Genomic DNA, 13,599 nt, shown 5'->3' on the forward strand with positions numbered 1-13,599 from the left:
TCCCCTTCCCTCGTCTTCAGTGTGCTGCTGGTCAGGAGCTCCTCGTCCATTTGCAGGCATCCTCTTGTGAATCACTTATAATAACCGCCCATCAGGCTCTCTCTATCTGCCACAGGACATTTGGCTCTGTGAAGAACGTAACTGTGCTTGTCAGGTCACAGTGCTATCTCCAGTGCCTAGCACGGTACCTGATAATAAATGCTGAATAGCACTTTGGGAGGCCAAGGCAGGCAGATCTCTTGAGCCCAGGAGTTTGAGACCAGCCTAGGCAACACGGTGAGACCCAGTCCCTACAAAAAAAAATACAAAAATTAGCTGGGTGTGGTAGTGTATACCTGTGGTCCCAGCTACTTGAGAGGCTGAAGTGGGAGGATCACCTGAGCCCAGGAGGTAGAGGCTGAAGTGAGCTATGATCACACAACTGTACTCCAGCCTGAGTGACAGAGTGAGACCCCATCTCAAAAAAAAAAAACAAAATTGAATAAATGAAGTAACTCTTGGCTAATGAGAAAACTATAGGCTTTAGATCTCAGAAGTGCTTACTGATCAGCTAGTTTTGCACCCACATGGAGGGCTCTCCCCTTTTGCAGAGGTGAGTAGCAATAATGCCTATGGATAAATCCAAAACATTTCTCACAAAATAATTTTGAATCTGCTTTTGTAATTGAACAATTAATTTAAGGTGTTAGAGGTCTAAGCTTTGTAGCAGGAAGATAGGAAACCGGATCAAAATATGTGAAGGACATGTATTACAACTAAGCATAATAATAATAATGAGAGCACATATTGAGTAGTTACTACATACCCAGCATTATTCTATGAGGTAGATACTATTATTATTTCCATTTGATAGATGAAGAAACTGAGGCACAGAATGACTGAATAATTTCCCAAGGTCACACAGCAAGTAAGTGGCTGAGTCGGGATTCAAATTCAGTCAGTTTGCCTCCAAAGTCTGTTTTTCTCCTCTCTATATATTTTTATATATATATATATTTCTCTTCATTCTATACAATGAAGTCTTTCAGACCAAATAATCTTGGTATTAACCTATTTGATCATGTACATTTAAATAAAACTACATAATGATAGGACAGATTGATGGCAAAAAGTACTGCTCAGTAACTGAAAGAGATTACATTCCTCCAGAAATGATAAGAAACAGGATAACAAAATCTTCAAAGCAGGAGAATTTTACCGTTGTTTGAAGGTAAGTTCTATCCCTTAGTAATTTTACTTTTGGATACATGAAGTTAATATTTCTACATGTTTTTCCCTGTTAAACAGCAGAACTTACCTTAAAACAACGGTGAAAGCCTCCAGCTTCTCTCAGGCATTCAAATGCTGACCATCACTTCCTGTGTCAAACTATGTCAGCAGACAGGACTTCTGGCTGGGAAGTAGCAGTAAAATGCCATCTCCCACAGAGAGACATCAGCACTATTCGCAGTTAGGGAGATAGTGAAACAGTGACAAGTACTGCTAAAACAGTGTTAAGGTTGTTTAGTATTTTACCTACTAAATGACTGGGAGTTAGAATTAGATTTTATGTGTCACTAATTAAAGACAAATTATTAAGGACAAAAAGTCTTTTGATTCTCAGCCATTGAAGAAATGGCCAAAACACTAACCTGTCTCTCTGGCAGACTTAGAAGAGGTTCTTTTATTTTAAAATCACAACAAGGTAAAAATGTGAATAAAAGAAACACTTTAAGTTGTGCCAGTTAGGTTATCCTAACTCTGTGGCATAGACTGAGAAGTTTCCTAGACCAGCAATCTTATAGTCTTAAAAGATGCCTTGGATCTTTTAAAACATGCCTGCAAAGACATAGGAAAACCATGCTACATGGATATGACCAGCAAATCAAAACACCTATAAAACAAATTTTAAAATTTACGAATCATGAGTTCCCCATCAGCAAGGAACAAAACCACTTCTTTCTCAGGGATGAATTATTTCAAGGCCTAATGGTAGCACATTAAGGGATCCTGGTTGTTGGCAAGGCTTCTGGGTATATTTCAGAGCGACACCTGCCATATTAAACACCATAAATCCACACGCAATCATTATGGGAGGAAAAAACAAAGATCAGTACTATTCATAATATAGATAGTGTTTATTTGCAACCTATGGCTATACTAGGCAATGAGGGTACATACCTTGTAAAGCTTTTGGATATGCTGTAGGAGAAAGCAAGCAGACTAGTGGCTGTCCAAACAAGTTTGTGAAATTCTGTAATATATAAGAATTTAAAACTGGCATTAAAGATTTGACCAAAGATAGTTACTTAGTAATTTTCCAAAGTATATTTTTAGTGTATAGATTGGGCCCTTAAACTCATAAATAGATGCAGAAACATCAGCAACAGCTAAGGAGACTGCCATTCATATGTAAGTACCATGCATAATAGGCTTTCTTAAAGGCTCTCAATTGAAATAGTTTACTGAGTGAACTACTGATTTTTTAAACACAATGCATAAACCTGATTGTAGTTTTGCAAAGAGAAGTCATCTGGCTGTATACCAAGAGGCCACTCCATCGAGCAACACACACTGATACACATAAAGGTGAACTTTCCAAGATCCAGGATCTGGCTTTCAGCTCCAAAACCTGATTCCTGGAGTCATCTCTTATTGTGGGTCATAATAACCGCTCTCATGGAATGATGTAAAAGACCAGAATGTCAATGTGTGATTTACAGTAACAAGCTGACACTCAAACTAAAGTACTCTGCATAATTAATCATATCTTTTTCCTGAAGATATATCTACAAGGGAAGTAAAATCATAAGCTGTGTGGTAAAGCAACAAGAAAAATAAAACTCCTAGGAGTAAACTTAATAAGAAATAAAAAATCAAACAACAAAAAAAAATTTTTAAATACTCCTGAATGATAAAATGAAGACTTGAACAAATGTAAAGACACACCATGTTCTTTTTTTTTTGAGTCTTGCTCTTGTCACCCAGGCTGGAGTGCAATGGCACGATCTCGGCTCACTGCAACCTCCGTCTCCCTGGTTCAAGTGATTCTCCTGCCTCAGCCTCCCCAGTAGCTAGGACTACAGGTGCATGCCACCACACCTGGCTAATTTTTGTATTTTTAGTAGAGACGGGATTTTGCCATGTTGCTCAAGCTGGTCTTAAACTCATGAGCTCAAGCGATCCACCCACCTCGGCCTCCCAAAGTGCTGGGATTACAGGCATGAGGCAGCACGCCCAGCCAAGACATACTATGTTCTTAGAGATAAAACAATTCTAAAATGTCATTACACTAACTTATTAAAATTTAAACCAACCTCAATAAAAATAGCCACAGACTTTTTTTCCTACAACTGAAAAAAGTAATTCTAAAGTTCATACGGAAAAACTGGATTGCCCAAGAGAACTCTGAAAAAGAGCAGAGGCGGAACTAGACTCATCAGATATTGAAACATACTTTACACCTCAGTAAGGCCGGGCACAGTGGCTCACGACTGTAATCCCAGCTCTTTGGGAGGTGGGAGAATCACTTGAGCCCAGGAGTTTGAGACCAGCCTGGGCAAAATAGTGAGACCCCGACTCTACAAAGAATAGAAAAAATAGCCAAATGTGGTGGTACATGCTTGTAGTCCCAGCTGCTTGGGAGGCTGAGGTGGGAGGATCACTTGAGCCAGGGAGGTCAAGGCTACAATGAGCTATGATTGTGCCGCTGCACTCCACCCTGGGAAACAGAGCGAGACTCTGCCTCAAAACAAAAAACAAAACAAAACGTAACAAAAGAAAAACTTCAGTAATTAAAGTGGTGCTGGTACAACAGTAGGCAGAAAACCAATGGAACAGAATGAAAAGTCCAGAATTAGACTCCAAAACATTTAGGACTTATGTACACATAATAATGACACCTCAGATTGGTTGGAAAAACTGAATAGCCATCTAAAAGAAAATTGGCTCCATACTTCATACCACACACTAGGACAAATTCCAAATATATCAAAGATGCAAATGTAAAAAATTAAACAATAAAAGTGGTGAAAGAAAACATATTTTTTTGACCTAGACTCTCCTGTTATGATTAACTATGATTGATAAACCTAGTTACATAAAAATCAAAAGCTTATGAATGGTAAAATAGAGCATAAACAAAATCAAAAGTCAAATAATGAACTGAAGAAAATATCTGGAACTCACATTACAAAGGATTAATCTCCTAATACTGAAAGAGCCTCTCAACCAGGCGCGTTGGCTCACGCCCGTAATCCCAGCACTTTGGGAGGCAGAGGTGGGCAGATCACCTGAGGTCAGGAGTGAAGACCAGCCTGGCCAACATAATGAAACCCCGTTTCCACTAAAAATACAAAAATTAGCTGGGCATGGTAGTGCATGCCTGTAATTCCAGCTACTCGGGAAGCTGAAGCAGGAGAGTCACTTGAACCCGGGAAGCGGAGGCTGCAGGGAGCCAAGATCGCACCACTGCACTCCAGTCTGGGCGACAGAGCAAGACTCCTTCTCAAAAAAAAAAAAATTCCATTTTTAACCTATCAGTTTAGCAAAATTTCTAAAAGCTTGAGAATATACACTGTTGGCAAGAATGTGGGGAAATACTCATATGTAGGTAATAGGAGTATAAATTGATATAAACACTTTAGAAGACAATTTAACTTGGCGGCATCTATTACACTCAAATGCATATTAGCACAGAAATTCCCAAATTAGAAATTTTCCCTATAGATACACTATGCAACCAATAAAATAACGTTAAGTATTAAATTATTCATTGAAGCCTTGTTAGTGATAGTGAAGGAATGTAAATAACACAACCAAATGACCAGCAATACAGGATTGGTACAATAAATTATGCTACAATAATACAATGGAATAATAAAGAGCTATAAAAAAGAATGAAGAAGTTCTTTATGAACAGGTATGAAGGGTCACCAATACTTTTTTCCTTTTTTTGAAACAGTTTCGCTCTGTCGCCCAGGCTGGAGTGCAACCTCCACCTCTCAGCTCACTGCAACCTCTGCTGCCCAGGTTCAAGTGATTCTTGTGCCTCAGCCTCCTGAGTAGCTGGGATTACAGGAGAATGCCACTGTGCCTGGCTAATTTTTGTGTTTTTAGTAGAGATGGGGTTTCGCCATGTTGACCAGGCTGGTCTTGAACTCTTGACCTCAAGTGATCTGCCTGCCTCAGCCTCCCAAAGTGCTGGGATTACAAGTGTGAGCCAGCCTCAATACTTCTTATTCAATGAAAAAAGATATGGTGCAATGTGGTATAAGATGTTACTACTATTTACATAACTAAGAAAACTAAAGACTATTTCTTGGCTGGGCATGGTGTCTCATGCCTGTAATCCCAGCACTTTGAAAGGCCAAGGGCAGGCAGATCACTTGAGGTCAGGAATTCGAGACCAACCTGGCCAACATGGTGAAAGCCTATCTCTACTAAAAATACAAAAATTAGCTGGGCGTGGTGGCGTGTGCTTGTAATCCCAGCTACTAGGGAGGCTGAGGCAGGAGAATTGCTAGAACCCAGGAGGCGGAGGTTGCAGGGAGCCAAGATCATGTCACTGTACCCTAGCCTGGGCAACAGAGTAAGACTCCATCTCAAAAAAAAAAAAAAAAAAAGACTATTTGTTTTAATTTGTATATCCATTTACAACTTTTTTTCTAAAAGGATAAGAAACAGGTAACAGTGATTATCTATGGGGAGAGATAGGAATTCAGTGCATTGGGACTAGGTGGGAGGAAGAGATTTCACAATATGCTTTCTTGAAATTTTTGATTCTGTGACTTTGTGAATGTAATACCAGTACTAAAAATATTAAGCAGATAGGCCAGGCGTGGTGGCTCATGCCTGCAATCCCAGCACTTTGGGAGGCTGAGGCAGGCGGATCACGAGGTCAGGTGATTGAGACCATCCTGACTAACACTGTGAAACTCCGTCTCTACTAAAAATACAAAAAAATTAGCCAGGCATGGTGGTGGGTGCCTGTAGTCCCAGCTACTCGGGAGGCTGAGGCAGGAAAATGGCATGAACCCGGGAGGCGGAGGTTGCAGTGAGCTGAGATCAGGCCACTGCACTCCAGCCTGGGTGACAGAGCAAGACTGTCTCAAAAAAAAAAAAAAAAAAAAATTAAGCAAATAATTCAGATAAATTAGAAATATCTTGTAATCCAAACAAAGCGAGTAAATTGAATGATTCTTTTGATAAGGCAGATTGAGGCATTTTCTGCACTACAGATTCCTAAGATGGCTTTAGGGATCTTAGCCATGTCGCTTTTCCTCTTAGATAGTGCTAAAATGGACATTGCTATTATTTATTTCTCAAGGTTTCCTTTTTCTTTGCACTCCTTGCTAACCAACTTCTCTCTTGACTTTTTTTTTTTCCAATAATACTGTGCAGAGAAGTGTTAGCATAGCAAGCCAGACTGCCATCCTTCGAAAGTTTTGCTTATTGGGTTGGCCCCTGGCTGGCTTCTGGGAACTTAGTTTTGGTGAAAATTCCTACCATTAGCAGAACTGATAAAGAGTGGCTTGTTCTCCCTAGAATGTGCAAACAAGATGGCTTATACTGAACACCTGCTTTCCTTCTGGGAGTGTAGCATTTTGTTAAGAGCCAGGCAGAGAATGCCCACAAGACCAGTTCCCAATAAAAACCCTGGTTACTGAGTTCCTAATGAGCTTCGCTGGTAGATAATATTTAATCCATGTTGTCACAACTTGTTGGTTGGGTAATTAAGTGTATCCTGTGTGACTCCACTGGAAGAGGTCCCCTGGAAGTTTGTACTTGGTTTTCTCCAAACTCACCCTACTTATCTTTTTCTTTTGCTGATTTTGCTCTGTATCCTTTTACTGTACTAAATCTTAGCAGTGAGTATGACTATATGCCGAGTCCTGTGAATCTTCCTAGGAAATCACCAAACCTGGGAATCATCTTGGAGACCTCTGACACAAATACATGAATACCTTCTATCAGATAATAATTAAATTTTAGGCCTGAGAAATAGTTTCTTTAAGGTGCTTTACATGTGGCTTTACTCTGATCTATTCATTAATTAATTTTATAGTTTAACTCCCAAAGGATAATCTTATAATCTTTATTTGCAAGTTTTTGCAGAATATCTCATAACTGCCCACATAGATGAAGTGTATGATTCAAAGCTATTGTTTAAGAAAAATTATAGCAAATATATACGAATGAATAAATTTTAACCAGACATAGCTCATATCTAAAGTTGCTATTGAATTTTATATGTTTGTCCTATATCTAACCACTTTGATGAATTTATATTCATATTAGTAGCTTTTCTGTGATTCCTCTTGATTTTCTAAATATAAAATCATACCATCTGCAACTAGTGGTTTTCATCTCATTCTTTCCAATATTCACTGTTTTGTGTCCTCTTTTACTAATCCAAACAACTTTTGTTATTGTTTTATTTGGGGAATGTTATGAATTTCTAGTTGGGACAAAAGTAATACTGTATCATAATGATAGTAACAGGCATTCTCTTTTTCTTGCTTATTTTAATTGAAGATACTTTTAGTGTTTCTCTAAGTACAACGTTGGCTATTTAATAAAGAAGCTCTTCATCATAGGTTCAGTGCTTTAGTTAAGAACAGGTGATGAGTGTTATTAGATTTTACTAAATGACTGTTACGAAAGCATGTGATTGTCTTATTTATCCTATCAACATAGTTTATAGTATGATTTTTTTTTTTTTTAGTCAAGGTCTTGCTCTGTAACCCAGGCAGGAGTACAGTGGTGTGATCATAGCTCACTGCAGTCTTTATCTTCTGAACTCAAGCAATCCTCCTGCCCCAGCCTCCTAAGTAGCTAGCACTGCACAGACGTGGCACCACGCTCGGCTAGTTTTTTATTTTATAGATGGGGTCTTGCTATATTGCTCAGGCTAGTCTTGAACTCTTGGCCTCTAGCAATCCTCGTGCCTTATGCTCCCAAAGTGCTGGGATTACAGATGTGAGACACTGCACCTGGCCTGATTTTCCTGTACCTAATCTTCATGCATGATTCAGATAAACTCTTTTGATAGATGATTCTATTAGTAAGCCTATTGGCTAGTATTTTATTTAAATTCTTCTATTCTATATTGATAAACTACTTTGGGGTAAAATCTTCTTTCATGTGTGCTAATTTTGTCTGGAAACAGTATCATTATCATAATAATTCCTACCATTTACTGAGTGCTATTTTCTATGCTAGGCTTCATAGATCTTAATCTGCAATCACAACAATCCTGTGAGATCAGCATTCACAACTTATTTGAGAAGGAAAAAGTAGCTCAGAAAAGATCAAAGACATGATCAAAGCCATACAAGTATTTTGTGGCCTAACTGCTACAGAATGAATTGGATAGTTCTGATCTTTTTCATGCCCTAAATTGTATATCTGACTCTAAAGGTTTCAAAGTATTATTGGGCCGGGCACTGTGGCTCACGCCTGTAATCGCAGCATTTTGGGAGGCCGAGAGGGGGGTGGTTCATCTGAGGTCAGGAGTTCGAGACCAGCCTGGCCAACATGGTGAAACCCCATATCTGCTAAAAATAAAAAATAAAAAAATTAGCCGGGCATGGTGACATGCACCTGTAATCCCAGCTATTTGGGAGGCTGAGGCAGGCGACTCACTTGAACCCGGGAGGCAGAGGTTGCAGTGAGCTGAGATCACGTCACTACATCCCAGCATGGGCAACAGAGTGACACTCTGTCTCAAAAAAAAAAATGGGCAACAGAGTGACACTCTGTCTCAAAAAAAAAAAAAAAAAAAAAAAAAAAAAAATATATATATATATATATATATAATTGGTAAACCCAGAAGGGCTAGAAGCCTTTCTTGTGGGGAAAAGGAAATAATTTTGATAACTTTCCTACATTTCTAGCCAGTGATGGGGCTTTTCAGATTTCTTTCATATAGCCATTCAATCTTTTGCTTAGGAAATTATTTCTTTAACTGAGGTTTAAAATGTATTCACTAGCTGGACATGGTGGCTCATAATCCCAGCACTTTGGAAGACCAAGGTGGGAGAATCGCTTATAGCAGGGAGCTCAAGATCAGCCTGTACAACATGGCAAGACCCTACCTCTACACAAAATTTAAAAATTAGCCAGGTGTGGTGGCGTGTTTCTGTAGTCCTAGTACTCAGGAGGCTGACGTAGAAGGATCTCTTGAGCCCAGGTGTTTGAGGCTGCAGTGAGCTATGATTGTACCACTGCACTCCATGCACTCCAACCTGGGTGACAGAATGAAAACCTGTCTCTTAAAAAAAAGAACAAAGCATTCACTTAAAAAAGTATATAATGTTCTTTTTAAAGATCTCTTCTTCTCTTCTTCAACAAATACTCATGGACCTATGGACTAGACACTGCTACCGGTGCTAGAGATACAACAGTAAACAAAACAGAAAAAATTCTATCTTCTGGAGCTGACACTTAAGGTTTTTTTTATTTTTATTTTTATTTTTTGAGATGATGTCTCGCTCTGTTGCCCAGGCTGGAGTGCAGTGGCGATCTCAGCTCACTGCAACCTCCACCTCCCGGGTTCGAGCAACTCTCCCTGCCTCAGCCTCCCTACTAGCTGGGATTACAGGCATGTGCCACCACACCCGGCTAATTTTTGTATTTTTAGTAGAGACAGGGTTTCACCATGTTGGCCAGGCTGGTCTCGAACTCCTGACCGCAGGCAATCCACCCGCCTCAGCCTCCCAAAGTGCTGGGATTGCAGGCGTGAGCCACCTTGCCCAGCCTGGAGCTGAGAGTTGGATGGGGGGATGGAGAAATGGTAGATTGTGACCCACAGTAAACTAACCAACTAATAAGTAAGTTATATAATATCACAGAAGGTGACAAGTACTACATATGGAAGCACAGCACATAGTTAATAGCAGAGGTTTACAGTCCACTGTTTTACATTCCAACTTGGCCACCCACTATCTGTGTGATCTTGGGCAAATTACTTAACCTTTATCTGTGCCTTGGTTTTCTTATCAGTAAAATGGGAACAATAAAAGCAACACACTGTGTTGTGCAGGAATTAAATGTATACACATAAAGTGCTTACAACAGTGCATATTGCTAGTCACTATGGAAAAGTTAACTGTTATGATTATTAAGAAAAATAAAGAAAGGTGGATAAGGAGTACTGGGGAGGTATATAATTTTAAGGACAATTAGGGAAGATCTTATAAAAGGCTTTATTTGCTCAAACACCTAAAGAATAATGTAGGTATCTTTGGAAGAGGATTCAAGGCAGGGGGAAAAGAATGTAAAGACCTAGGACAGATGACTGCCGGATATGTTTCAGGAACAGCAAGAGGGTCAGTGTGGCTGAAGAGAACTGAGCAATCAGGGGCCAAGGAAGAGAGAAGATCAGAGATGTTTCTGGAAGATTGGGGAGGGAGGGGTATATGTAATCAGAAAAAATAAAGCCTTTCTTCTGAGTGAGATCACAGGCCATTGGTGATTTTGAGTAGAAAGGTGGCATATCTGTCTTATAGGCACATTTACAGGAGAGCGAGGAAGGAGGAAGACTCGTTAGAAGGCTACGGCAGTAATTCAGGTGAATGATGATGGTGGTATGAGCCAGGATGAGGGAGAGGAGGTAATAGGATCTTGGATATACGTATTAGTTAGAGTCAACAGGATTCCTAAAATGGATGTTGGATGTGAGGGGAGGAGGAGTCAAGTATGAAATCAAGGATTCTGGCTGGGGCAACTATAATAGTATAGTAGCCATGAACTAAAATGGGGAAAGCTGTATATGGAAGAGCCTAGGAATTCCATCTTGGGCATGTTCAGTTTGCAAACTCTACCAACTAAATTACAACTAAAGATGTGGAGTAGGTAGATAATATTCAAGTTGAGTTTGAGAGAGAGAGGTCTGGCCTGGAGGTTGTCAACGCAGAAACAGCAAAGCCATGAAATCAGCTAAGAACATCAAGAAGTCAGCTGTAGGTGGAAAAGAACAAGGACTGAACTCAAGGGCACTTCACTGAAAAAAGGGCAGAGAGATACAGAAAAACCTGTAGAGGAGACTGAGAGGATATGCAGATTCCAGAACTCTTGCCCTGAATCAATCTAGCAACTTGAATTTGGGTTCTGAAGATCTCATCTGGAAAAGGGGATGAATGTCACAGCTCAGCATCTGTCCAAGATGGGAATGTAATAGAAAACTCGCCCCACATTAAACTGGAATCCTCAGGGCTACAGCCTTTAAACTGGAATCCTATAAGGCTACACCCTTTAACCTGGAATCCTAAAGGGCTATACAGTCAGTATAAGGATTAACCAAAACCAAACTTGACACTTCCTCTCCCCTCCATGATCACTCCACATGGGACTGCAAAAAATTTTTTCTTGATGCTGAGCAGAAAACAAAAATTAGTTCCTGAGGGCTGTCAGTGTAAGTCAGTCCTCCTGCATATTTGCAGCCCAAATTTCTATCATCTAGGTGATCCGAAACTGGTAGTGCCTCCGGGTGTCTGGAATAAGCAAATGCAGACCCTCTCTGCATAAAGGTATCCTCATCCTAGGGCTCAGTGAACTTCATACAGGTAATTTTTAAGGATAAGAAGAAGAAACATAGTCAAAAATAATCAAGCATACAGGGGCACAAAAACAGCAAAGGGTGTCTCAAACAGCAAAATCGGATTTCATATAGAAAATCTGATTTCAGCTGGGCGCAGTGGCTCACACCTGTAATCCCAGAACTTTGGAAGGCAGAGGCAGGTGGATCACCTGAGGTTGGGAGTTTGAGGCCACCCTGACCAACATGGAGAAACCCTGTCTCTACTAAAAATACAAAATTAGCCAGGAGTGGTGGCACATGCCTGTAATCCTAGCTACTTGGGAGGCTGAGGAGAATTGCTTGAACCGGGGAGGCGGAGGTTGCGGTGAGGTGAGATCGCACCATTGCACTCCAGCCTGGGCAACAAGAATGAAACTCCATCTCAATTAAAAAAAAAAAAAAGAAATTCCAATTTCATATATGATTATAGAAAATATCACACAGATAAAAAATAATAAGTATGCTTACTAACTTTGGAGAAATAAGAAATAAACTTGAAAATAAGAAACTATAAAAAGGGCAACGGAGCAGCCGGGCACGGTGGCTCATGCCTGTAATCCCAGTACTTTGGGAGGCCAAGGCATGCGGATCACGAGGTCAGGAGATAGAGACCATCCTGGCTAACATGGTGAAACCCTGTCTCTACTAAAAACACAAAAAATTAGCCAGGTGTGGTGGTCCCCACCTGTAGTCCCAGTTACTCGGGAGGCTGAGGCAGGAGAATCGCTTGAACCTGGGAGGTGGAGGTTGCAGTAAGCCGAGATCGCGCCACTGAACTGCAGCCTGGGCAACAGATCGAGACTCTGTCTCAAAAATAAAACAAAACAAAATAAAATAAAATAAAATAAAATAAAATAAAATAAAATAAAATAAAATAAAATAAAATAAAATAGAAAGGGCAATGGAATACTTAAAAAAGAATGACATATAATTTATTGACATGAAAAATACCATAACCAACAAAAAACTCAATAGATGGGTTTGAGAGCAAGTTACACACAGCTGAAGACAGAATTTTTGAACTACGAGCTAGATCAGAAGAAACTATACAAATCTCAACCAAAGAAACAAAATGATGAAAAATACAGACAGAAGAGAGGTTAAGAAATGTGGAAGACACAGTGTGAATGTCTAATACACATATTTAATCGGAGCTCCAGAAGGTGAGGAGAGAGAGGCTTAGATACAATCAATATGTGAAGAGAAAAAGAGAAATTCCCAGCAGTAACAAAAAACTCCAACCTACCACCTCAAGAAGTCCAACAAATCCCAATAGATTTAAGCCAAACCTAGATATATCACCATATAACTGCAGGACAGCAAAAACAAAAAGGTCTTTCAAAGCAGCAAGAGAGAAATGGAATGAGAGCGAGGCTGAGTGGCAGAAGAGCTCTTATATAACTGAATCCTGTTGTGAATGCCTTAAGAAACGGATTGCTGTAGACATCAGTCAAATACTTTAGGATGAGGCTGTTTAGATAAATACTCCTGTTTTGACAAACCTGTAAGTCATTTTCACAGGCAGGGATCCAGCTAGCTCTGTCATAAATACTTAAATGTACAAAAGGATTTTCTTCTTCCAGGGGAAAAAAGAAAAAGAAGTATTGCCCAAAATGACTGAGGGCTTTTTTTTTTTTTTTTTGAGATGGAGTCTTGCTCTGTCGCCCAGGCTGGAGTGCAGTGGTGCGATCTCGGCTCACTGCCTCCCGGGTTCAAGAGATTCTCCTGCCTCAGACTCCTGAATAGCTGGGATTACAGGCACATGCCACCATGCCTGGCTAATTTTTGTATTTTTAGTAGAGATGGGGTTTCACCATGTTGGTCAGGCTGGTTTCAAACTCCTGACCTTGTGATCTTCCCGCCTCGGCCTCCCAAAGTGCTGGGATTACAAGTGTTAGCCACCGCACCTGGATGGCTTTTTAAAAATTATTTTAAACTCCTGGCCGGGCGCAGTGGCTCACGCTTGTAATCCCAGCACTTTGGGAGGCCGAGGCGGGCGGATCACGAGGTCAGGAGATCGAGACCACGGTGAAACCCCG

General features: G+C 40.2%; 1 protein-coding gene across 3 annotated transcripts in view; it reads right to left on the reverse strand.

The window, feature by feature from the left end:
* The window catches only part of SCAI (suppressor of cancer cell invasion), a 186,685-nt gene that overhangs the window by 20,556 nt on the left and 152,530 nt on the right, over nucleotides 1-13,599 (reverse strand). For all 3 annotated transcript variants that reach the window (XM_032165116.2, XM_032165115.2, XM_032165114.2), the window contains one exon: nucleotides 2,161-2,233. In XM_032165116.2, coding sequence (XP_032021007.1) covers nucleotides 2,161-2,233 — 73 coding nt within the window. The remainder of the gene's footprint in view (nucleotides 1-2,160; nucleotides 2,234-13,599) is intronic.

The sequence above is a fragment of the Hylobates moloch genome, unplaced genomic scaffold (genome assembly GCF_009828535.3).
Source record: "Hylobates moloch isolate HMO894 unplaced genomic scaffold, HMol_V3 SCAFFOLD_10, whole genome shotgun sequence".
Classification (NCBI taxonomy): Eukaryota; Metazoa; Chordata; class Mammalia; order Primates; family Hylobatidae; genus Hylobates; species Hylobates moloch.